Below are 26598 nucleotides of genomic sequence, written 5' to 3'. Positions count from 1 at the left end.
TAGCCACCGAGAGAACAAGTCATCTTCAACACCTGAGAGGCTGGAACCAGGAGGGAGCTACCAAAGGAAGGTGCCAGAAACATCCAAACCAAGAATAAGCATTTCATCAACCTATTAACAAGAAATTTGAAAATGAGTACACTCTCCCACATAAAAGGAAGATCAGAGATTCACCTGGCTGGAGGCAATCAGGAAGGACAAGATGTTAAAGATATCAGAACTTTATTGAGACATTTTCCCTGGTGAAATCAGAATCTAAAGGTCACTGGAAAGGGTCAGCCCATGTTCCAGCACAAATACTCACAGGGACCCCTCTTGGGGAATCTCTGGGTCCTAAGTTTCCCCAGTTCCCAGCCCCATCGTCCTTAAAAGTCAGAATCCTCCACAGAGCTGGGCAAAAACAGGTACTTAGAACCTACGTTGATTGATCAACAGGCCTGTGGGCAGTCAAGGAAAGGTAAGGCAGACAGCGAGGAGAGGAACAGAATGGAGAGAAAGAAGAAAGAAGAAAAGGAAAGTAGATGGAGAAAAGAAAAATCCAAAAATGGGAGGGCACACTGATAGTATAGTATCTCCCCCAAAACTAATATTGCATGAACTGATTAGCCTCATCCCCCCACCTCCCCCAAAACGATGGTGACATTACAGCTATAACAAGACCCATATAGTCCTACATTCTTTATTTCCCTGACTGCATTGAGAAAAAACAGATACACCAAAAGCAACCCACAGGGATGAGCAGCGTGAAATAGACAGGCAGGAGGAATAGTCTCCCAAGAAGGCAAGTGATACAGAAGTGAGGCCGAGGGGTTGGAGTTGTTCGTTTCGGGGAAAGAAAAGCCCAGGACAGATTGTTGTTCACCTGCCCCAGCTACCAGGCTCCATAGACACCCCTTACAGAACTCACTTTTCTTTTCCAGTTGGCTTGCTCCTTGCAACAGTGTCCTGGTGGCTTTGGAGCCTCTGGCTCTCCATGGGAGGACCTCGGTCCTCCACAAAGTCCATAGCAGCAGCCTCTCTTAGCAGGCATGGGACTGAAGAACTCTGAACAAAGCCAACTCAAATTGGGGTTCTGCTTACACTGCCTGATTGACCTTTTTCTCAAACTTTCCTTCTGATCTAGATGAATACCTAGTGCTGGTGGATCCTGACCCAAGTCTCTTGATTAAGGAGCCTAGGACAGCTTGCTCCCAAGGGGACTGGCCAGCTGTGATCCTCAAAAGAAGCCCTTTAAGGCAGGCCTGGGCTGTTCCCTAGATGCACATGTCCCACAGTACATACTCCCACCAAAGGGCACTCACCCACTGGGTCTCCCCACTCCTGTGCTCCTCTGAAGGACATACTTGCCGGCCATGCAGGACTCTCACAATTGTATTCTTTCTCTATGGCCTCAGGTTTGTCATCTCCCTGATCTCTCTTGGATGATGTACACACAAATTCACACTCACTGGTGTTTGAAAGCCCTGGATGTCCTGTGGTACATTCCACAGCTATCCACACCAAGGACAGGTGGACGCTAAATCCTAAGCTTCAGTTGCACTGATGCCAAATGGCTGGCGCTGGAAATTTCCTAGGAAATTTCTCTGGTTTAAGTGTTGGTGCATCAGGGAATGGAGAAGAAAAGACAGGAAAAGCCATGGTAATGAGAACTGGAAGGAACAACTTCTCTGCCAAGTGCTCCCACCGTGAAAATGTGGAAACAGCCTCCTCCTAAATTTAGGAGAGGCTGACTGCCCAGCAAAGTCCCTAAGGACAAGGAACAAAGTCTCCATTGTCCACTCTGAAACCCAACACCTTTGGGATCTGAGTTTTCCAAGACATGCAATAGACAAAGACACACTGCAAACCAATTAACCCTCTGAGTCACTTCCAAGAGGGAACAGCCTGAGTTTACCACTCACTCACCACCTCTTGGGGCCAATGAAGGGTCTGAGCTCCCCAGCTGGGACATCACAGAAATGGCATCTGGGAGGCAGATCCTCATCCTGACCTGGGCACTCTTGCTCTCTTAGTGCTCTGGGGAAACAGTGAAGTTCCCAGGGACAGGCTCAAAACCCAGGTAAATTTAGATCCAAGAGGCTATCTGCCATTGAAAGTCAGCCCAAGCTTGGAGGGAGTCAAGGAGGGTTGGGGAACAAACAGAAGACTGTGTGGAAGGAGCCAACATGGACCTGAGAGCCCTCAGGCTTCACTATCTGCCAACTTACAGGGGGAAAAGGAGTTCCAGCTGCATTTAGCTTATTTGACCCTCATTTAGTGTACACTAGAATTTAGCTGCTCTCTGTCCCTCCAAGACAGAACCCAGGAAAAGCAAGTAGAGCCTGACTTGCCTCAATCAGGCCTCCTAACCGAAGCAACGAGACAAGCACACTATAATTCACAGTTTCCACTCTCCTCCCTAGACCCATACACCTTCACCCACCACAGGCCTCAACAAAACTCCCAAATCTCCAATGTGTACTGATTCTCACCAATGTGGCTCAAAGGGTTAATAAACCAGGATTTCTCAGACAGGACACAAGCTCATTCACCAACAGGGACCCGAGAACAGCTACATACTACCTAGTGCTTCTTGTAGCGATTCTTTGGGGTTTCACCACACCCTGTTTTGTCACAGTTGAGAGCACCTGGATTCTTCCCCAGCCCAAGGCTACCCAGGAGGCTGGGAAGCTCCTGGGTGATGGCCCGCTCTATCTTCTCCAGAAAGCAACCTCCCATGTAGGAGCACTGCTGAGAGAGGAGTTTGAAATTGGAAATGGGGTTGATGCCAAAGAAGTCCTTGTAGGCCTCACGGTTGGGAAGGTCAAACTTGCTGACATTGGTCTTTGCCAGGATGGTCTTGAAAATGTAGAATTTATCAGGATCTTCCACAATGTCCTTAAAGACCAGTTCTCCATCACTGAAAAAGGTCATTTTGTCCTTGTAAGTCTGCAGATAGCGGTCAACCAAGAGGGCGTGAATGCGAACCCGAATAGCATGTTGGCGGATGAAAGCAATCTTGTTCTCCAACCTGTTCTCAATCACCTGGTTCAGGTCTTCCAGAAGGGAGATCTCTTCTTTGAGGAACAGTTCCCGGTGGGTGTCGGGCTTATAGTCTTGTGGCCAGAAGGAGCTGACATAAACCCTGGGAGGCTCTGTGACATTGATGAGAGGGGCCAAGCTCCAGAAGAGGGCCCCATACACTCGCATAAGCATCTGTGTGGCCAGGTTGTCAGCCTTGTTCAGGATGATCCTTATCTGGGACTCACGTCCCTTCAGCTGGCGAAAGAGCATCTCCAGCTCCAGACCCACATCCAACTTCGTGGGGTCAAAAACAACAAAGATGAGGTCGGCTCTGTCGATGAACCACTGGCACACGTCGTTGAAGGGGTAGCCTTGAGGACACAGAGTGAGAAGTCAGGCTGGTGGAGCTCATGCAAAGCCCCACGTGCCTCCCTTCAGAACCAAACCATTCTGTGGGCTGAAAGAGTTCGTGCTCTAGGGACTTTCTTGGTTTCTAAAGACTATTGAAGAATGAATTGCATATCTCCTGCCCTTTGTCAACCTTGTAATCAAGAACAGCCTGATCCTTCCTTTCATCTACAGTGGAATCCAAGTCTCTAGGGAAGTGAAATACTTGTTCAAAGTGGAGATTTTCCAACTGTCTAAAAAAAGTCTAGGGCAATGGAAAAACTGTTAAGGAAGTCAGGGAATTGGAAGAACGTGATGGAGGATGCAAGATTTAGGAGAAAGAATTGTGGACCCAGTGTTAAGACCCAGACAGCATTTGGGCTTTGCCACTGGACAGCTGGATAGCAAATGCTCCTGAGCTCCAGCTCCTTAGCTATAAAACAAGAAAAGCAGTAACATCAAAGCTGATGAGAAGATTACTGTGTTGTGATGAACACGAAAGCACAGAACCAAAGCTGCCAGTCATACAATGATGCTCAATATATTTTAATTCCTTTTGCTTCTTATTTCCTCAATGTTCTTATTTACAAAATGAGATGAGGAATACCTATCCTGAAAACGTTGCATTTTTTTTACAATGACCAACCAATAATGCATAAAATTATTCAATGCATAATGGGGGTACAATGAGATTAATTTACTCTTACAATTGTGAGCGATGATATTATTACTAGTAAAACAGGATCTAGTTATAACCCAAATGAGGGTCATAACCATAAACTTAGATCAGGCATCTGGTCACATGTTTCTATGACTGCACTGTTTAGGACTCATCAGTACAGATAGCCTTGTGTCACAATAGCATGCAGTGGCCTATGCCATGGCCTCAGGCTTGCCAGACCCCAAGTGGTGTTCCCCTGACACCTGAAGGCAAGCAGGATCCTGGAAAGTCTGACAAAGGCCTAGATAGAAGCAGGACTGACAACGCAGAAACTGGGAGTTAGGAAGACTTGAACATCAGGTGTGTCCCAGAACAAACTCAGGAGTCACAGGCCCAGTTCAGCCAGAACTCAAATATGATTGGGATCTAATTAATCCATCCCCTTGACTACCCAGAACAGACTGGGCCTCCCAAAGACAATTCAGTCACAGCACAGATCTCTTGGAGCTCTTACAGAGAAAACTAGTTCTCCCTCTGGGGAAATATTGGTCATCTCTAAACCAAATCAGTCCTTGGGGAGGTAGGAGGACAGAGCACTCCAAAACCCAGGTGGCACCACAGTGACAAGGAGAAGGGAGTGGAGGTAAATAATGCATCTCCTGGTCTTGGACAACACTGGTTAAACTTCCTTCCCACTGCCTGCCCACCATTCTTTGTCCAACGTAGTTTTCTAAGACAGAGCCCCTGCTGTTCAAAAATGGGTGCTAAATTACCTCTTTCTTGCTGCTTGCGGTTCTCAATGATGCCTGGTGTATCCACAAAAGTGACCCGCTCCAGAAGTTTGTGAGGAACCTCAATACCAATCAGCTTCTCCAGAAAATTCTGGCCAAATTTTTCAAGGGGTGAGAAGGACCGGGAACTGTCGGCGGCCATGACAATGCCCTCAATGGTTTTCAGCTTGGGCCCGTGCATCAGTACCGTGAACTCAGATGTGGTGGGCTCAGCACCTACACGCAGGGTGAGGAAAACAGATGACAGTGAAGAAGGTGGGTGAGCAAGGTTTCTCAGGGAGGGTTTGCCACAGGGCAGGACATGGTTGTTAAGCTCCTGGTTTCTTTCTTTCCTTCCTTCCTTCCTTCCTTCCTTCCTTCCTTCCTTCCTTCCTTCCTTCCTTCCAGTGGCATTAGCACATTTACATCGTAGAGCAACCATCACCACATACATTTCCAGAACTTTTTCAATATTCCCCAAAAAAGGGCTGGGGATATAGCTCAGTGGGTAGAGTGCTTGCCTTGCAAGCACAAGGCCCTGGGTTCAATCCCCAGCACCGCAAAAAAAAAAAAAAAAAAAAAAAAAAAAAGAATATTCCCCAAAAAAACTCTGTGTCCATTAAACACTACCCCCTCCCCCCACCACAACCCCTAGCAACTTCTATTCTACTTTATCTATGAATGCTCCTACCACTGGTACCTCACATGAGTGGAATCATACAATATTCAACCTTGGGTGTCTGGCTGCTTTCACTTAGCATATTACCTTCAAGCTTCATCCAGGTTGGAACATCTCTCAGATGTGTCTGATACATTCTCATAGCACGATCATCCCTTTCCAAGGCCAAGTGAATTCCAATATATAGACAGACCACATTTCGATTGTCCTTTTATCCATCAATGACCTTGTGGATTATTTCCACTTTTTGGCTATTTTGGATAATGATGCTATGAACACTGGTGTAGCTACAAGTTTCCTGTATGTATTTTTCATTATATTGAAGACATATGTAAATGCTTTAATTTTTCATAGTACATTTACATATGACATTCAAATACTAATGATCACACCAAAAAATCTCTTACCTGTATAGAGCTGGTAGCGAGTGTTTTCTAACCCAAGGAGGTAGTTTATCATGGTGGATTTACCAACGCTCCATGGTCCCAGGAACAGCACCATTGGCTTGGATGTGATCTCCCCATCTGTGAGCAACAGGGATGAGAAATGGAAGTGAAAGAACAAAAACTCTTACTGTAGAAGTGACAGTGCTCTCCAAAGCACTCTGCACCCTGACTGTCTGCTGAGTCATGGAATTCTGTGTGCATTGGTTCTGGGCAGCCATCAGTGGCACTTTTCTTGCTTTATAAGTGCAATCACTTATTTAAAAGAAGTTATTGGGAGCTAGATTGTGGCTAAGTGGTAGAGTACTTGCCTTGCATGTGTGAAGCACTGGGTATGATCCTCAGTACCACATGTAAATAAATAAATTAAATAAAGGTATTATGTTCATCTACATCTAAAAATATTTTTTTTAGAAAAAGAAGTTATTGTGTTGACCTTGCCCAGATCCTTGGTATATCTGCCAAGTGAATTCCACAAGCTCTGGCTCAGTGCTTACTCTGTGTTCAAACAAGGTCTCTTGGTTAAATCTGGAGAACAGTTCATAAAAAGGAAAGACAGAACTTCCACAAGGAAAGAAGTTAAAACTGTGACCTAAATTGATAACAGAGGAAAAAAGGACATGGAAGAAACTTATACAATCCGGGACCATCTGAACTTTGGCCCTGCTCTGTCCCCAGCTCCACAGTTTTCTTCATTGGCTCTCAAAATCCTCACCTCAGGCTCAACTCACCCTGGGTGCTAGGACCAGTCTCTAATGTTAGTGTCCAAAATTCATGACAAATTTGCCAGTGTCCAAAACCAAACAGGGTGTGCTTCGGTTCTTGGGCCCTGTGTGCAAGGTCCATGCTAGGGAGCATAAAAAGCAGAACTGGTGGGAGGGTTGGGGTGTAGCTCAGTGTAAAGCACTTGCCTACTGTGTGTGAGGACCTGAGTTCCATCCCCAGTACCACACACACACACACACACACACACACACACACACACACACAAGCAGGGGCCAGGAGGGGAGGGTGAGAGCTTTTGACGGATGCAGCCAGTCTCACTGCAGATTTGCAGACCTCCTCAATGCCTTCTCAGCTCTTCTCTGAATAATCAGTCCTATATAAGTTCTCCAGACCTCTCTGTCTCCCTGAGCTTACAAATAATCCTAAATTGCTAGACCCTCCTTTTTTATTTCTTTCATTTATTCTTATATTTTTATTTAATTTCTTGACTCAAAAATCAGAAGTATAAAAAAGGTATATGATGAAAAAACCTCCATCCCTATCCCCATCTGCCTGAGCCATAATGCCATCTCTAATAGGTAACCACTGCTCATGTCCTTTTTTTTTTTTTTTTTTTTTTTTTTCCCCCTTTTAAGGAAGGGTCTCACTATATTGCTCAGGCTGGTCTCAAACTCTTAGTAGCTGGGACTACAGACATGTGCCACTGGGTCTGGTGGTGGTGCTAATTTCTTACATATTATTTCAGATATCTCAATGCATGTATAGCAGTATTTGTAGATATTATATTCTCCTCCATCTTTTTGTAGTACAAGATACTTCCCTCTTCTGAATCTGGATGTTTTATGCACTGGTTTTCTTTCTCTGGAGTGAAGCTAAGTTCTAGAAGATGAGGTCTTATGAATGGCAGGCACACATACATTGCCTGGGAAGGATACCATGGCCATACCCATTCCTTCCTTGCCTGTAAGTACACATGAGCGGCCCCCATTTGGCTGGGGCAGGCAAGGAGGTGGCAGGTGTCCCCAGTTATAGCCACTGAGACTTCACAAAAAGTCTTTTTACCTGGCTCTGGGGTAGAGGTGAGGGTGGGGCTGGGGGAGGCCAAGACTGGCCCTGCAGGCCTGCAGGTTCTGAGACAGACCACAGACTCACTGCTGTTCCTACCCTCTACAGCAGGGGGGCATCGCAGGCATGTGTGGGAGAGACCAGCAAAGAGTGCCAGGGATAAGAGGTCAGGCAGGAAACTGGCAAGGGACTTGGGGAGAAGAGCCAAGTTCAGAAAGTAAGGCCAGGAGCCAGCAACCTATGCCCTTCCTCCAGAGCGCCATTCCTGGGAACGCCCACAGCCTCCTGGCCTCTGCTGCTTCAAGACTGGGCTTTCCTGGGAGAGCCACACCACTCTTGGTGTCAAGGCTGGAAGAGAAGGTGAGTGTGGAAGACAGAGGAGAGCCACTAGGAGACCGTAAATCACACCAGGGTCTGTATGTTCCCTATGAAAGAGAAGAGGACTCTTAGGCTTGTGAGAAGCAGTAGGGGAAGCTGTAGAACAGGGTTTTTCCTGGGAGAAGAAACAGAAAGTCTCCATCCTAATCCCAGGTGTGTGACCCAGGTAATATAGTACTTTCTAGGTATCAGGTTCCTCTTCTGTAAAACAGGATAATATAGATCGATAATACCCTATCTGTTATATAACCATGGAGAGAAGCAAGTGAGATAATATGGAAACAGCCAATTAACACAGCAATATCACTCACAATTAAAACAACAATAGGGCTGGGGTATAGCTCAATGGTAGAGCACTTGCCTACTATGCTCAGGGCCCTGGATTCCATCACCAGCACCACAAAGTAACACTAAAAATGGCATAGCTGTGGAGGAATAAGGACGCTCGTCTACTGTTCTCTGAGTACCAACTGTTATATTCAAAGGCAATTTGACAACGACTATCAAAATGTTTAATTTCAGTGTTCCACTTTTAAAACCATATCCTACAAATACACTTGCATAAAATATGATTATGGTAATACTTGGAATATTTTTTTAAAAATGGAAAGCACCCCAAGTCCTTCAGGAGGGTACTGGTTTTACAAAGCATGGTACACTTGGCAAGAGAGGACCAAGCAGCCACCAAAAGAGGGACCTATGTGTGCACATGCTCACACACACACACACACACACATGTGGCAAAATACAACCCCATTTGTGTAAAAAAAAGACATATTTCTCTATGCTCACATATGCAGAGGAAATGTCTGGAAGCATTCACAAGAGATTACCTCAGGTTGTCTCTGGGAATGAACTGGAGAAGTGGGAGATCAAGAAGGGAAGTTTTTTGTTTTTGTTTTTTTTTTCAATTTATACTATTCTGCACTATTTAAAAACAATTTTATATAAGAAGTAGGTCTCATTTTTATTATTTTCAAAGAATCCCGGTCCAAGGAAAGTCACCTGGTAAGAATGATAAATAGGAGGGGAGGAATGCAGACTAGTCAAGAGGACTCAGACATGATCCATAAGTGAATAGGAAGCACTGGAGGTCCCTGGAACACAGAAGTGATCGAAGCTCCCTGACTAGTATCACTGCCCTAGAAATCAAAATCTGTGCTACTGAGACATAAATGCTTAACAATGAAATGCTATCTATCAAACCCTTGTACAGTACTATCACTCCTCCTGGACATGGGTGCTTCATAGGACTGAAGTCCCCATCCTACCCAGTCCTCAGGAGAGCTCAGCCCCTGGTGTCCTTGAGCATATCGCATACTGAGCTCATGAAATGTGTAGGCACCCAGGCAGTCAGGGTGGTTCAGAGGTGCGGCCCCTACTCTGAGCCATGCCATACCTGTGATTTCATGCTGCCGAAGCTCGTTGTATTTGTAAGACTGCTCGAGGGGCTTGATGGACGAATGGTAGATCTTTCGAAGCCGCTGCAGCACCGCTGTGGGCAGAGAGGGGTAAGAGGAGAGCATCAGGCTAGGCAGACTCTAGGCAGCTCCTCCACTGCAGGGTAACCTCACACCCCAGGCAGTTCTACCCCTGCAGGGAGCAGAGTCCTTGGCAACCCAGAGTGTGTGATATGCTCACTTTCATGGAGGGAGGTGGTCCACATCCCAATGTCTGAAGCCAAAAACATTCTCCTACTCACCCAAGAGTCTCCTGAATCATCTTCTTTTAAACCTAACTTTTTTCTCCCTCCCACCTCAACAGTGAATCTGGAAACACTAGCTCAGCCTACAGCCCAATTGAAGGCCCTTTCCTTGAAAGATGAGAATTCCATTTATTTTATATCTCTGCTGCCTGCCTCTGCTTGTGCTGCCCTAGACCCACAGGTCAAAGAGGCCAGGTGCTCAGTAGGTCCGCAGCACAGCTACCCATGCCATTGCCCAACACTGCACCCCCATGCTCCTGGGAGAACCCAGACATCCTGAGTGTCTCCTGGGAGAGCCTGCCAGGTGTGAGGACACAAGGACTGAGCTCAGGAACTGCCTTCACTCTGCTCCTCTCTGCTATCACCAAGAGCAAACTGCTGCCTTGCCCTGAGTGTGGCTAGCTCATCAGTTAAAGGGGACAAGCCCTACTGAAATCCTCAGGTCATTATGACGATGAAATGAAACACGGGATTGGAAAGAGCTTTGTAAACTAAATATCAAAGCAAACGAGCTGAGTCTCATTAACTATCATCTCTGCTAGAGCACAGAGGTGGGCAGAGTCTATGGGGATGCCCTGGGATTTGCCCTCGGCCCTTGCAGTGGTCCCCCAGCTTGGATTGCCTCCCTACCAACCTGGAGGCGCTGGTGGTGGCCCTGCTCATGGAGTCGCCTCACACAGCACCCCCCTTCCTCCAGAGCTCTCCCCTTCTTTGTGGTCCCTTCTGGTTTCAGAGCAACAACCCTGATGCTCTCTCCCTCCCAACTCTGCCTGGCTGCTGGTCAAAGGGCTGCCTGTCTGTCTCCTTCCTCTGGTTACCTGAGTAATCGTCAGCTGGCTTGTCCTCATTCAGCATCAGGGTGTCCTCGATGTGGGAGCGGTCCCTCATTGGGGCTTCTTCACTCACATCCTCCGTTTCTTCTGAGGGGAGAAGCAGACAACAGGGTCAGGGCAAAGTAGGCCAGCTGAGCTCTAAGCCCCAGAGAGAGGGACCAGGGTTGGGCCTCAAACAGGTGTTGAACAAGTTGCCAGGTTGAACTGAATTAAGTTCTGCCTTTAGGATAGAATTAGAAAATCCAAACTTAACTTCAAAGTGTCAAGATCCAGTTTATTTACTGAGCACCTATTACATGTCCAGCACCTAGCATCCTACTGGGAATACAATGGTGCCCACAGGGAGCTTTCCCACAGTCTAGTGGGGAAAAGATGGTGAAGGGTCTTTAAAATATGTAACCATTAAGAATAGTGAGGAAGCTATGAGATGAAGAATTCAAGCAGCTATGAGGCCTAGCCTATAGCCTTAGCAGAGAGATTTGGACGAGTCTCCCTTGAGGTCTGCAGCAGAGGAGGGGTTAATCAGTGAAGAGAGAGGAGTTTCTATGGAGGACCAGATAGGAATTGTTTAGGAAGAAGCAGAGAAGCAGTCTGTAGCCGGTTACAGGGAAGGAGGGCTGAGTGCTGGGGAGTTAAAGAGGTCCACAGAGGCCTTAAAGGCCACCATAGAGGTTTGAATTTCATTTGAGGCAATGGGAGCCAGTCAGGGACTCTAAGCAGACAACTGAGCAAGCAAATGAGTTATCAGAATCACACTGTCAGGAGAATGGGTAGAAGGAGTCACTGCAGTATTTGGTGTGTGTGTACGTGTGTGTGTGTGTATGTGTGTGTGTGTGTGTGTGTGTGTTAGCCACCACCAGTTAGCTCCAGAGCATAGGCTGCTCACTTCCCTAGGCCTCAAAGGTCATAACCTTTTCTAGTCAGGCTACCTGCTGAGGATCTCAGATTAGGAGCAGGTAGACTTGGACCAGTGGGACAGAGGGAGGCCAGTATCCATATGCCTCAAGCAGTGTCTCAGGAGTTCAAACCCATGTGGCTCCAGAAAGGAAGACAGGGAACAGGGAGGTGCTGAGTGCTTGCAGGCCCACCACTTATGGAGAGTATAAGCACCTGACAGAGTATATACATTAAGTTCTGCAAGGAAACCTGCGTGGAAGCTGTCTGGAAAAGTGAAGACCTAACCCCAACCTCCACCCCAAAAGCCTGACTTCTGTTCTTCTTGTGCTCATAGTGAATGAAGATGGAGGGGCTTGAGTGTCCCAGCATCGCTGCCCAATAGCCTTGCCCTTGCCCTCTGCCCTCCCCTTCTGTTCCGTCGCCCTTTGAGGGCTACTCTGCTCTAGGTGGACGTTTGAGGGACATCAGTGACTGCAGTCAGCCTGGGTTCTGACCTCTCAGTTGCAGTTCCCATTCCTCCTATAGGAGGTCTTCAAGGGGAGACTCAGGAACTCGTTCACGAGGTGATCACCTCGTAATTCCCAACCGCCCTCTAACTCCCTGCGCATTCCTTCACCAGTCAGACTTGGGGCCTAATTCCCTGCCATCAGTCCTCTTGCCCCTTATCCTTAAGGCACTGGACCATGTTAAAGTGCCTCTAGCAATCCTAAAGGAGAGGTTCAGAGAGCTGGTTCAGAAATGGCCAGATCCCTCTGGACTCTCTCACTCAGTACCCTCCACACTGGGGAAGCCAGAGGATGCCTCCCCAAGCCAGTACCTCAAACAGGCCCCCCTGGCAAACCCACAGCTACCTAGGGGCTCTCCTGCACATCCCGTCCCTGATTGCTCTGCTCTATATAAGACTTCCATGAAGAGTGGGGATGCCCAAGGTTCTGGGGTTGCCTTAAGGAATCAATTCCTACCCTGAGGAGCAATTACAGGATTCCCCCTCCCTTGGTGTCCCTCTTCAGGCTCATCTGCCTCAGTGTCCTGGGCCTTGCCACCCTCGGACCCTGTATTTAATTCCTTGGTGCCAAGCTGGGCCCCTTCTTGCCCAGAGCTTGTGTCTCCCGCTTCTTCCTGGGGCTCCCCAGGTTCCTTGGAGGTGCCCCCCTCCTCTTCAGAGCTAGCCCCATCGCCACTGTCTTCTCCAGACTCTTCTGTGGATGGAACTCCTTCTTCCTCCTCACTTCCACCTTCTTCACCACCCTCTTCTTCAGAGGAGGCCTCATCTGGGTCCTCCTCAGGCATCCCTGGTGCCTGGCCCTCAGTGGGATGGTCCTCCTGGGTCTCTCTGGTGCTGGAGCTCTGGGCACCCCCAGATTCTTCACTGGCCTCTGTGGCTGGGCCAGCCTCTTGGCTGAGGCTGGGTTTCCCCAGGTTCTTGGACCCCTCCCCAGCTTCTGTGTCCTTTTCAGCCTCCAACTCTATCCCCACAGATGTGGCAACAGGGGTTCCATCTAGCTCTGCTGGTGGGTGATCAGGCCCTGGGCTGTCCTCTCCTTCTGCCTCCAGGGCATGGGCCTGGGTCTGTGGCTGGTCCTCAGCCACCTCCCCAGCTTCTGTGTCCTTGTCATTCTCTGACTCTTCTCCAACAGATGTGGTAATGGGGGCTCTGTTTGGCTCTACCAGCTGGTGATCAGGCCCTGGGCTACCCTCAGCTTCTGCCTCTGGGGTGTGGACCTCTTCATCCTGTATGCTAGGAGAGGCCCCCAAGGCTTCAGGTTCTGTCACCCCTGCTCCTGCTTCCTGTATGGAGCTGTCTCCTAGAACTCCCCTAGCTTCCTTGTCACTTTCCTCCTGTCCTCCTGCTTCCCCATTGGACGTTCCTGAAGCGAGGTGCCCCAGCCCAGCCTCTTCCTCTCCTGGTCCCGCTCCCAAATTGGGTTCTGGCCTCTCCTCTTCCATAGGACCCTCATCCGCTCCTGGAGGAAGGGTGCCTGCCACTGGGGGACCCTCCTCTTCCTCCCCAGTCCCCATAGCATCCCCAGGTGGAGCTGACTCTGAGGCTGAGACATTGGAGAGGCTGGCTTCTGGCTCGGAACCCAGGCCAGTGGCAGCAGGAGGGGCCCCGGTGGTGGTCTGCTCCGAGCTCTCAGCCTCCCTGCCGTCTGGGTAGTGAAGGAGCAGATTCTTGTCTCCAGGGGCCGCATCTGCATTAAGCGCCCTTTCTTTCTCCTCTAGACTTGCGTCTCCAGCAGAGAAATGATTCTCCAACAAATTGCCAACATCTTCTGTGCCACCCGAAGCAGGGACTTGCAGTTCTAAATGATTAGAACATGATTGGTCAGTTCACGGGGTTGGCACTTGCTCTGCTTCTCAAAAGAGTCTACATCAATCTAGGTCCCACTCACGGGAGTATGGCATGTGCCTGGTGTGCAGCATTATGCCTCCCTCCCCAGGTTGTCATGACCACCTGCCTCCATCCCAAGATGTTAAAGGACTGACCCATTGCCCATCACTAAGGGAGCTAGAGGATATGCCACCCCACTAGGTCCCGATGACTACATGCGGATGGAAATTCGGGTGAGCCCTTGCAGTCCTTCTTCAACCTTGCTGACGGGCACGTGCTGCCTGGCTCACGAGGAGATACTTCCACGATAGGACAAATGTCTGTACATTCCACCCCTGGTCAGTTCCTAGAGTCATTAACCAGCATGCTTTTTATACTGCTATCAGCAAAGGGGTGAAAACAGGTGTTTGCAGGCCAGATAATCTTAGGTTACATGGCAAAGTACTTAGGGGATTACTTGTGGCTCTCAACCTTATTAAGTCACACATCTAACTCTGTCCCCTTATGGGCAGGCATTTGTTGGCCACACTACCTTAGATTAAACGGGACAGGGACTAAGGAGGAGATATCCAAAACGGGCAGGCCTGGGCTTCCCGGTGGCCTCAGCCAACCCCTTCTAAGGGGATCCCCTTCTAAGGGCCTGCAGCTTTACCCAGAGAGGGAGGGCATAAGAGGGAAGGGCAGGAGAGAGCAAACAGGGGCCCAGCCTGTGGCAGAGACTGCTGTCAAAGGTCAAGTTTAATTATTTTGGAAAATGGGGCAGGAATCAAAGATTAGGCCTATCCCTTTTGCCCCTCCTGCCCAGGTTGGGATCTGTTAAGGAGGAGGACCCACTGTAGGATAGTGCAGGCTCATGTGGATGAGGGGACCATGGACACCTCACCTTGAGGTAGCTGAGACAGTCCCATCTCCCTTGACTCTCAAGGCCTCTTTCCCCCTACACCCTGTTGGGTACACCCTTCTCTCAGGCCAAGCCTAGTGCTCTCTTCTCTGTCTCCCATGAAGAAAAGTCTTTCTGCCATGAGGTACCCTCTCTCTGGTTCTCAAAAAGATAGGAGAGCCTCCAGGGATTATTAAAGGATATTCTCTCATTACTCCCTGTGGATAGCCAACCTATTTCAAATTAGGAAGGATGGAAAGCTTCAAGGCCTTTTATTACAAAGGAAAGCTATACTAGTATATAAAGGTATTCTGCAAGCATTTTCACAAACATGATCATATTCAACTTCCTTCATTACTGGCAGAAAAGTTTTAGAGACAAATTAGTGGATGGTCTTTGACCTGCCCAAAAATGTGGCCACCACATGGCTGAGGGGTGATGAACCCAGAACTGCCCACTCTTGGTCTGTGATATGCTCGGGCACAGGGGACCCCTTCCCGCAGTGACTTCAGTCCCTGCCTAAAAGTGCCTTCCCTCCTGACTCATGCTCCAGACTGCTCCTGGGTGGCAAGAACCATGTCTTAATTCTGTGTTCCCAGGTCCCAGGCTGACTCACAAAAAGTGCTAAAAGAGGTCTGTGATTACATATGGGTATAAGTAAGAACTCCTGATCCCTTAGTTGGGGGGCAGGATGGGAAGCTAGAAGTTACTCAATTAAATTTTCTTTCATAGCCAGGTGTGGTAGCCCATGCCTATAATCCCAGTTACTCAGGAGACTGAGGCAGGAGGATTGCAAGTTCAAGGTCATGGTCAATTTCACAAGACCCTGACTCAAAATAAAATACTTTAAAATAGGGTGGGGGAGCTGGGGTTGTGGCTCAGTGACAGAGCACTTGCCTAGCATGTGTGAGACACTGGTTTTGATCCTCAGCACTGCATAAAAATAAATAAAATAAAGGTATTTTATCCATCTACAACTAAAAAAAAATTTTTAATGGGGGTTGGGGGGCTGGGGATATAATCCAGTGGTACAATGCTTAACTAGCATGCAGGTTCAATTCCTAGCACCAGAAAAAAAAATTCTTTCGTTATCACTTAAGTACTGATTCTGCCCCTGCACCTCTAGTTCCCTGACCCCTAGCCTGGAGAAGAATCCGTGGCAGGTATTTGGTTTGACCCAAGGAGAGACTGGTAGTCCTCCAAGCAGCAAGACATATAATATATACTAGGTGAGATATGCTTTTATAATTATTCAGGATGCAGTCAATATAAAGCATGAACTTCCTTAATCTCACTGACTTTACTTACTTGCTTCTGGAAAATAAGTATTACTTGAAGTCCCATTTTAGAGATGAGATCAGAACCAGATATTGAGGGCCTTACCAATGTCTCATAGCCAATAACTGGCTGAGGCCGTTTGACTGCAGAGCTGTGAAGGAGATGGCCCAGCTTCTGAGCAAGGTTCTCACTTTTCAAAGCATGGTCCAGGACCAGTTGCCTCAGCAACACCTGGGAGCTTGTTGGAGACAGTTCTCCATCCCCAGTCAGAACCCACTGATTGGAATTGGCATTGGACAAAATGCTCAGTTATGGTTTGAGAGGTGCTGGTCTACGACACCCATGAAACTGCCTGTCTACCTGTGGCTCTCAGCACTGGCTGCATGATGGAACCACCTAGTTCTTAGTCCCATATTTCCTCGCCTTTCTCGATGGTTCTGATTTAAATAGTCTCTGGTTGTAACCCAGCATCCAGACTTTAAAAAAAATCTTCAGCAATTCTAATACACTAAGGTCACAAACCACTGCAGCTGCTAAACCAAATAACCCTCATCCCAAGACTTGTGCTCACAGCCCCTCCCCATGAGGAGGGTACCCACTGGGGGCTCCTCAGCTGGAGGTCTCCTATGTTCTGGCATTTGCTTTTGTAATAGCAGTGGTTGAGGCCTCTCCTCTGGGGAATCTAGCCTTTTCCACAGATTCCTGTGGCCTGATAATGATGATGGTGGTGGTGGTGGTGCTGATGATAATGATGGTGACAGTGATGGTGATGACAATGATGGCCATGTTTGCAATGACACCAAGACACGTGGACTTTAGTTCTGACTTCCTGTAACGTTTCTGATATTCTCAAAAGACCCTCAGATCCGGTCAGAGTAAGAGACCTGCCTAGTCCCAAGGGGTATGAGGAACTATGGATGCTGGCTTGCCATGATCTTCACACTGTGTATTTCCACTTCTGAGCCCTGGACAGGAAGTTGAGTGTTTGCACACTCATTTATATCCACACCCTTCCCAGCTTAGTGCTACGCTGCCCCTGACCTTCTGCTACACAATTTGAAGTGAAAAAGACAGCTTCATACCCTCTAACTTTCTTTCCTGAGCTAAAAAAGGGGGAAAACAAAACAACAAAAAAAAAAACCTTCTTTAACACAGTCCCTCAATGAAACAAGCTATCTCATTGAGTCCCTTGAGATTACTACCCAGGAAGCAGCTGTGCCATTGGGCCCAAGTCTTCCCTGGGAGGCACATCAGAGGCCCAGGAGCCTCCCATTACATTCAACTCAATTCCTTGTGATCCAAGACCAGTGCTGGGTCTTTCCCTCCCTCCCTGGCCTCCCTAGTTTCTTGCTATAGCCCCTGTTGGCTCCTGGAGCAGGAGGTGTGGGAGGGCACAGAGGAGTGTGAGTTGAGTCCTGGGAAAATGAGTTTGGGCCCACTCCAGGATATGAGGTACCATACTGTATGGGCTGCTGCTAACACAACAGCCCCAGCCCCAGCGAGGCCTGGACACTGATGTCACAGCATATGAATAGCAGGCCCCCAGTTCAGCCTCAGAAACCACAGACGGCCCAAGAGCCTGACAGGCTGGGCCAGTCCCACTCACCTAGGCTGAGCATCGGACAAGCCAGTCCTGTTTCTCTCTGGATGCCCCCTCTGTCATCAGCCCTTCTTTGGGAGCCAGGCTTTCAGCTTCTCCCACCAGCTCCAGAGACTCAGTAGTAGCCCTGGACTCAGTTCCTCTCTTCTCTCCACCACTAACCAAACACCTTGATTTTGTTTCCTCAGCTCCTCATTCCAAAGCACCTTCCATGGACTTCAGAGTGCTGTGGAGTTGCCAAGGGCCTGGTGAGTCCAACTGGGAAAAAGGAGGTCCTGGCCAGAGAGCTTTAAAGGCTTGTTGGAGGACAGGAGCTGGGATACAGCTTACTTACAAAGTCTAGAGTTCTTACTGCTCCCCAGGTGGTTTATAAACCATGCCTTTGAAGTGCAGCAGAATTGCCTAAGGGGTGAGGGGAGCCAAAACAGGTCAGGGTTATGGCCCCCTCAGTACTTCCTTGGATCTGTTTGTCCCACTGTTAAGAAGGGGAAGGAAGGGGGAGATTGGCAATCACAGCTCCTTTCCTCTCCTTATAAATACTTTCCTCTTATTTCCTCTTTATCAACTTCTCCAGCATCCCAAGAAGCTCCGCCTCACAGTATCTTTTCACTTTGTCTATCCATAGATGGGAGACTCTGAGCTAAATCCAATTATCACCCCCATAAAACTTCATGTTTCCAAGGTAGTCTCCTCTTCTTATTCTTTAATCCTCCTTGCAGCTCTCTAAGGCAGAAAAAGGAAGGAGTAGCAACCTCTCTTGAAATGAAGGAGCAGACACAGGATAGCTAAGATGATTGCTCAGCAAGCCATTCCAGCAGAGCTCTGCCCAGGAACCAAACTCCACACAGGTAGCTAAAACACCTGCCGAGTTTTCAAGCACAGACCCTGGTCTCTGTGGTTGAGTCAGCGTGCAGCTGTAGGTTCTGCAAGCTACAAATTCCAAAGAACACCAACCTCTGAGACTCACTAAGACTTCCCTCAGCACCAAGTGCCAGGGGCTGTTTTGAAGTTGAAAGTGGAGATCAGAAGAATATAGCTAAGCACCCAAGATCATTTGTTTTCTTGGCCTGTTTTGAGCCCACTTCAATGCAAATTCCATTCCAGCCTGCCCAAGTCTCCTTAGCAGATTTTTTTTTTTTTTTTTTTTTTTTTTTTTTTTTTTTTGTGGTGCTGGGGATTTGAACCCAGGGCCTTGTGCTTGCGAGGCAGGCACTCTACCAACTGAGCTATACCCCCAGCCCCTTAGCAGACATTGGGAGCCAGGTTATTCTTCCATGTGACTTCTTAGCCTCTCAAACAGAAACTATGGAGTCCAAAGTCATACATAAATACATTCTTTGACCATCACTCATACACAATTATGCAAATGAGTCTTCAATAATCAAATCCCAAGGAAAAATGCATTCTATGCCTGGGTCTGGCTGTCCCAGGTGGTCAGGATCCCTGACTGGGAGCATAGAGGTGTCCCAACTCATTCTCCGCTGTCCTCAGCCCATGCATTGGCTTCTCATAGGCTGTGTCTCCAGAGTGGCTGGGAACATGTCAGAACACACTCACACAGCTGAGGTGGCAGACTGACCCTTCCTTCTTCTCTGTCTTGTCTCTGAACACTCCTGGGCTGGGCAGGGAAGGTATGCATCAGCAGCCTCTTCTGCTCTCTATTCTTTCTTGACCTATCTTAGAGTGTTTCCCACTCAGGGCCCCTTGTTCTTCCACTTCTTAGAGGAAGGCTTCACCAGATAACTCAGCAGAAAGCCAACACCTATAAAACCTTAGCAGAGGAAAGACTGAGATCCTCTCTGGTCATTCTTTTGGCTTTTACCTCTTCTTCAGACAAGGGTGACTGGGGTACAGTGAAAGAGGCAGCCATTCTTGGAAAGTTTATTTGGCTTCCTGGCCAAACTCCTCAAGTCAAGGCTAATCTCACTGGGACAACTTGTCCCTGGCTAGACTCTAGCCCCAAAATGATTCACACAGGGGGTAGGACAAAGGCAGCAATCGAAGAGAAACTTGGGATTTGGGGTCAAAAAGGACCATCTTACAGATCAACTGGTTGGATTTCATGAAAGCCTTGAGCTCTGGAAACTGATTGTCCCAGGGTTGCAGGGTTGGTCTTGCTCACTAGCAACAGCTATTTCTAGAACCCAGCTCCCTACCATCTCCAGGTCTCATGAGCTGCCCCAGCGTTGGGCCACATTCCAATCACCACCTCCACTCAGCCAATGGGAGGGGTCACATTTGCCCTAGGGCAGCAACGTGTTAGCCTTCCACTTCCCACTTCTTCTCTCTTTTTTTAAAAAATGATTAGCTGGGCATGGTGGCGCACCCCTGTAACCCCGGTGACTCCGGCGGCTGAGGCAGGAGAAACGGGAGTTCAAAGTCAGTTTCAGCAACTTAGTGAGACCCTGTCTCAAAATAAAAAATAAAAAGGGCTGGGAATGTAGCTCAGTGGTAAAGTGCCCCTGTGTTCAATCCCCAGTACCAAAAAATAAAAATAAATAATAAATAATAAATAAAAAGGATTGTTAAAGACTTCAACACAATTACCTTTAAACTTTAAGTACAGAGAATTGACAGAATAACTACTCTCCACCCTATCCCCTATTCCTGGGAATTCTTGGTTTGAGATATTGCTAGAAATCCCATGGTGTGTGTGTATGTGTGTGTGTGTGTGTGTGTGTGTGTGTGTCCATGATTGTCTTTGATGCCCAGAGGCATTCATGAGTGTAAATATTCATTCTTTTATTTTTTGGTACTGGGGATTAAACCCAGGGGTGCTTAACCACTGAGTCACATCCTTAGACCTTTTTTTAAATTTTTAATTTTGAGATAGGATCTTGCTAAGTTACTTAGGGCCTCCTTAAATTGCTGAGGCTGACTTTGAACTTGTGATCCTCTGGCCTCAGCCTCAGGGGTCACTGGGATTACAGGCATGTGCCAACACACCCAGCCTCATTCATTTTTTTTAAATACTTTTTTAGTTGTCAGTGGATCTGTTATTTTATTTATTTATATGTTGTAGCACCACATATCGAACCCAGGGCCTCGCACGTGTTAGGCTCTACTACTTAGCCCCAGCCCCAATCTAGCCTCATTAATTTTTTTTTTTTTTTTTCTGTGCTGGGGATTGAACCCAGGGCCTTGTGCTTACGAGGCAAGCACTCTACCAACTGAGCTATATCCCCAGCCCGCCTCATTCATTTTTGAAGAGTAAATACCTTTGGAAGAAGCAAAACATTAAGTCCTACCTGATTAATGTAAACTGATTATTAAAAGGGATACTCAGTTGAGCACCCAATTTTTCCAACATCAGCTTAGAAATCCTTGTAGGAATCACTGGGCAATAACTTCCTCCCTGTGGAGGAATGAGCTTGGTAGGAAAGAGCAAGGAAAAAAGAAGCTATGTGGGGTGGATCTGAGATAGACTGAGGCAGGTGGCTGGCCTTCTACTGCCTCCCCAGTGTCCAGTTCAAAGAAACTGAACCTGCCTGGGACATGTGGGGAGAGATGTGAGAGGGCTGATGGTTTAATTTTGAGGTGCCAGGCAAGGAGAGACCTGCTGAAAGCCAGAAGAATACAGCTCCCTCAAACAGCTGTTTTACCAGCCTGCTATGTGACCTTGGCTGTTCATTAATCCTGTACCCAACTACATTCACCCGTAAAATGCAGATAATAATACCTGCGTTGGCAACCCCCTTGGAGCTTTTTAAACATCTAGTGATGTTCACAAGCATTTGACATATGTCATGTGTAACCATTATTTCCTAGAAGCGGAAAGATGCCTGGCCAAATCCCAAGTTCATTGAATGGCCAAAACAGAATCACTGTTGGACAGCAGCCAAGCTAGATCACCCTCACTCCACTCCTTCTGACCCTCTGGGCCTGAGGGTCTGGTCAGGGGACCAGAGGAGGTCTTTCTTTCTAGAGTTCCTTCTCCTCTGTCACCAACTGTAGCAGCTCAGGTGGGGGCTGCAGGTGACTCAGGAACAGGGCTACTCTCTTCTGAGACTTCCATTGGTCTGGGGATAGGAAAGGGACTGAGCTGCCACATTCACAGTGCCAAGAGCTCATCCTGCTGAGCCCAAAGGTAAGTCCTATGGTCACTGCCTCTATTAGTCCTAAATCACCCAGAAACCAAGACCAGAGGCAGCTTCCCACTTCCCTCTTACATTCCAGATTCTCACATGCAGCCACTGAAGTGAGGTACTCCTGCACTTTATCCCCAACACAAATGCACACTTCAAGGGAACATTTAGACCTATGGCAAGACCTTTGTCTGAGAATGGGTGAAAACCCTTCCAAAAGCCAAGAACAAGTAAGGGTCCTTCATGATGCTCTAAAATGGCAACATAATTGGAGAGAGGCCACTGGAAGTGCCCACATCTCATAATCTTCATAGTAAAGAACAAAATAATAATCCCTTCAGAAATGCCTTGGGCCTTGAGAACACAGTGAGGCTCAGAGGCAGGGCCAGCAGCTCCAGCTCTGCCTGAAGGATGCTTTGGTCAGACTGCTCAGGTGAAATCATAGCTCATGTTTTCATGGCTTTGAAGTCACAAACACAGGCCTGCAAGGCTGTACGTAACCCCCTGCTCCTCAGCCACCACCTGCAGCTCTTACTGGTTGGCCGACCAGGTGAGAGTAAGCACCACATCCAGGATGCTGGGCAAACAGTGCCCAGCACTGCCACTGCTCATTCTGTCAGTGAGGTGTCCATAGTAGTTCTTGCCCCCAACTTCCATAAAGACCAGAGAACCTGCCCATTCTCATGCCTGCTCAGAGTGGGTGAAGGAGGAAGGTCAAGTCAAGGGCAGAGGCAAGGTCAGCAATGATACAGATGTTCTGCCTTGGGCTCCCTGGCCCATAGACCCTTCTGGAAGTATTAATGTTCAGACCCCAAGAAGTCAGATTTTCCACCTTTTTCCCCACAGGGTGTCACCAAAACCACAATAGATGAGTTCCACCCCTGGGTCCTTACATGCATGGCTCCAAATCTCATGTTATTCTTTATCCTTATGATTACTTTTACATTAGAGACTTCTAGAACTGGAAGGAAACTTAGAAATTAACTAGCCCAACACTTCTGTTTCACAGATGAGAAAACAAGGTCCAGGGAAGAAAAATATGTCAGAAGTCACCCAGTGAGCTGAGGCAGAGCCAGGCCTAAACCCAAGGTCTCTAGACTCCTCATCATAGTCTTCACACTCAGCCTCCAAAACGAGCACCACTTCCTTTCCTCCCTGGTATTTCTTTTTTTAAATATTTTTTTTAGTTGTCAATGGAACTTTATTTTATTTATTTATATGTGGTGCTGAAAATTGAACCCAGTGCCTCACACTTGCTAGGCACGTGCTCTGCCATTGAGCCATATCCCAACCCCGTCCCTAGTATTTTTAATCTTATAATGGTCACATTTCACCCCTTCCAGGGGACCTGGTATTCCTAGACTTGTTCATTCACTCCCATTTGTTCCTCCAAAGGATGGTCACTTGAGGAGGGCCATGCCAGAGGTGACCAGAGTGGGTTTGAAGTTCAGGTATCCCTAAGCCCAGCTCTGTATGGAGATTTTAGAAAGAACTTCAGTGAGATTTAAGCCATTGGCCCTTGCTTTAAGGTCTGTGGTATTCCTGGTGTCACCAGAAGAATGTAGGGAAGGTCTCACCAGAAGACAAAGGATATTGGTTCAGTGAAAGCCATGTGGCATCAGTTCTTACCTGAATTCACGAAGGCAGAGGCCACAGAATTTGGGACCAGAAGACCCTTCCAGAGTGTGGGCACCGGAGAAGGGGAAGAACCCCTCCAATGGTGCTCTGCAAACAGTACAGATTCTCAAAGCCTCACAGAACTCTGCCCATTTCCCTGCATTCTTGCTCCTAAAACCTGAAATACCACTGGCAAAGATATCCAGCATGCTCAGGTCACCCTAAGGGGCAACCATTCCAGAAATCTCATGCCTGCCCTGGGAGCAGCCTGGCTAGAGCCTCCAGTTTATATCCCCACACAGCCTGGTCCCCTGAACCTCAGACACATGAAGACACACTTTCCTGGGTGAGCCGTGGCTCACCCAGACCCTTCAGGCCAGGCCTCTGAGGTCTTCTGTGGACATGCTACTTCTCAGGAGATGTCATCATAGACAGGCAAGTCTGAGAGCAGCCCACTTCTCTAGGGTAGTATCATGAAGAGCCTGGGCTGTCTGCATCCCATCTCATTTATTCAAATACCAAAGCCATATGAGGTTCTTGCCACTGGGGAGCCCTGGGCTATTACATAGCTTTCCTTTGGCAGCCTCATGGCCATGCAGAAGGCCAGGACAGTTCATCTACTCCCTAGTTCCCATGGGGTCCCCCTGGAGACAGGAAGGTCAGAGCCAAGGACAGAGATAAAGCAAATGCACATTCCACACTCATGACCCAGGCAGATCTTACTCAACTGTGCCCCACCCCCTTCCCCTCCCTATGAGTGCCAACAGCCACACATAGCCACCCCAAGGCTACATCTGAGCTCAGCAGACCAGCCTCCCTACTGTCCGCAGCTGGACAAGGGTGAGATTCCTGCACTGATTCCTGAACCTAATCTCATGTCAGTTTCCTACGGCTGCCATAACAAAGTACCACAAACTTACAAGTTTTAAAAAATAGAAATTCATTCTCTCACAGTTCTGGGGACCAGAAGTCTGAATCAAGGAGTCAGCAGGGCCATGCTCCCTCTGAATCCTGCCTCCCTTCTGTCTCTGCCTCCTCCTTCTCATGGCCTTCTCTGCTGTGTCTCTCCTCTCCCACAGGAAAACCACCATATTGGATGTAGGGCCCACCCTTCTCCAGCAGGACCTCATTCTCCCCCCCCCCCTTTTTTTTTTCAGTGGGGGTTACTGGGGTTTGAACCCACGAGTGCTCTACCACTGAGCCACACCCTCGGCCCTTTTATTTTTAATTTTGAGACACAGTCTTGCTAAGTTGCTTAGGGCCTTACTAAATTGCTGAGGCTGGCCTTGAACTTGTGATCCTCTTGCCTCAATCCTCCTGCCTTAGTCTTCCAAGCTGCTAAGATTACAAGCCTGTGCCACCAAGCCTGGCAGAGCCTCATTCTTAACTAACAATATCTCTAATGATCCTACTTCCAAATAAGGTCACTTTTTAAAGTACTGGGATTAGAACTTCAACATGTCTTTTTGGAGGACAAAATCCAACCCATGAAAGGTACCCTGATAGCTTACCTGCCTGGAAAGGCCTCATGCCTCCCTACAGGTCTTACCTGTTCCCACATGCCCCGCCTTATGCTCCCAGCCCCCACCTTGCCACTCTTCACAATGCCCTCTGGTTCTTATCACTTGAGGGCACCAAGATGGCCCTCTCTGGCCTCAACCCACTCATGTCCATGACTTTGCACACTGAGCAAAGTGACAAGGCACAGACCCTGACTTCTGTGGTGGTGACCTTGGGGTGGGGAGGCAGTACATGTGTCTCCTAACTTCCCTTCCAGGTTCACATCTCCAGGACAAGGGCTATGCCCAGTACCTCTTTAAGTCCCTATAGGTCCTGAGAAAGTAGTAAGCATGCCTGCACCAATGTCCTTTAAAGAACCTACCTCCCTCAGGGCAATTTCCACCCAGACACCCGAGTGTGAACTCCACTGGCACCCCCTGCTCCCACCTGGGCCTGGGATAATTCTGGCTCCCACTTCAGGAATAGCTTGCCTTGCTACCCTGCTAGGCAGCAAAGAGACCTTCACAGAACCTGCTGGTAGAACCAGGGTGGTCAGGCAGAGATGCCCAGTGAGCAGCTCTGAGGACTTTGGAGGAGGAAGAAAAAAGAAGAAAGGAAAGAGCCAGTGGAAATTAGGAGTAGGAACCCAAGTTTTTTCCCCTAATCAGCAGTGGGACCTCTAACCTGAGCCTGTTTCATCAGTTACAAAACATAAAAAAAACACCTACCCTGCCCACCTCCCAAGCTTCTTGTGCCATTTCCACCTCGGCCACCCCTCCCCATGCCCTCTGTGTGTGCTCCACAAAATAGAGGAGTGACTGGGGACAGCCCTCCTCCATGCATGTCCTCCACTGACTCCTATCTCAGGAGAATGAGAAGCCTAGAGGTCCCTACCTCTGGCCCTGCTTCCCCTGTGACCTAATCTCCTGTCATGAGCCATTGTTCACTCTGTCCAGCGCCCAGACTCTCTTGACCAGTGCAGGATCTTCCTGCCTCACTGTGTCTGATGTGCCTTCTGCTAACCACACTCTTCCCAGACAACCATCTGGCAACTCCCTCCCCTTCTAAGCCTTTGCTCTGCTTCTGTCTTCTCTGTAAGGCCTCCCTAGCCATTCCATTAAGATTGTTTCCCCATCAGCCTTCCCCACCTCCATTCCCTAGTTTATTTTTCTCTGTCACATTTACCACCTTCTAATAAACTATGTAACTTACTTATTTGGTTTCTTATCTGTCCAGGATTTTGTATCTCCATCACCTAGAACAGTCATTTGAATGAATGGATGGAAAAAGGGTGGATGAATGATAAATAGATGAATGGTAGCAAAATGGAAAACCTTTCCTCAACTCAGTGGCAAAGAGTTCCAGAAGACAGGAGAGGACCAGTATTCAAAACTACATCCTTGGGCCAAGTCACTGAACCCCTCCAAGCCCAGTTCTCATGAAAGCCTAGAAAGGGCTGGAATGTAGCTCAGTGGTCAAGCACTGCCTAGCATGTGTGAAGCCCTGGGCTTAATCCCTGGTACAAGAAAAATACAAGGACAAGAGAGAGAGGGAGGAAGAAAAAGAGTCAAAAAAAAAAAAAAAAAAAGAAGACGAAGAAGAACCTCAGAGAGAGCTGCTGTCCCCACCTGTCGCGTCATAAGCCAGATAAAACTGTTGAACTACGCTCCTCCCCTTACAGACTTTAGGATCTGAATGGAGGAGATAGGCAGGCAGGAAGAGAGAACCAACCACAAGGGCAGAGTCTCAGTGCCTGAGT

The 26598-nt window shown here is 48.1% G+C and overlaps 1 protein-coding gene across 4 annotated transcripts in view; it reads right to left on the bottom strand.

Moving 5' to 3' along the window:
* Positions 1–205: 205 nt before the first annotated feature.
* The window catches only part of Srl (sarcalumenin), a 38714-nt gene continuing 12321 nt past the window's right edge, over positions 206–26598 (bottom strand). For 2 of the 4 annotated variants that reach the window (XM_047533862.1, XM_047533863.1), the window contains 6 exons: positions 12510–13850; positions 10636–10737; positions 9512–9607; positions 5908–6024; positions 4825–5058; positions 206–3374 (listed from right to left, as the gene is read on the bottom strand). In XM_047533862.1, the coding sequence (XP_047389818.1) occupies positions 2563–3374; positions 4825–5058; positions 5908–6024; positions 9512–9607; positions 10636–10737; positions 12510–13850 (2702 nt within the window). In that variant the 3' untranslated portion in view covers positions 206–2562. The remainder of the gene's footprint in view (positions 3375–4824; positions 5059–5907; positions 6025–9511; positions 9608–10635; positions 10738–12509; positions 13851–26598) is intronic. The other 2 variants (XM_047533865.1, XM_047533864.1) reach the window with 1 other exon arrangement.

The sequence above is a fragment of the Sciurus carolinensis genome, chromosome 18, assembly GCF_902686445.1.
Source record: "Sciurus carolinensis chromosome 18, mSciCar1.2, whole genome shotgun sequence".
In the NCBI taxonomy this organism is placed as follows: Eukaryota; Metazoa; Chordata; class Mammalia; order Rodentia; family Sciuridae; genus Sciurus; species Sciurus carolinensis.
Note: the sequence above shows the minus strand (reverse complement) of the source record. Positions and strands in the feature narration are given on the sequence as shown.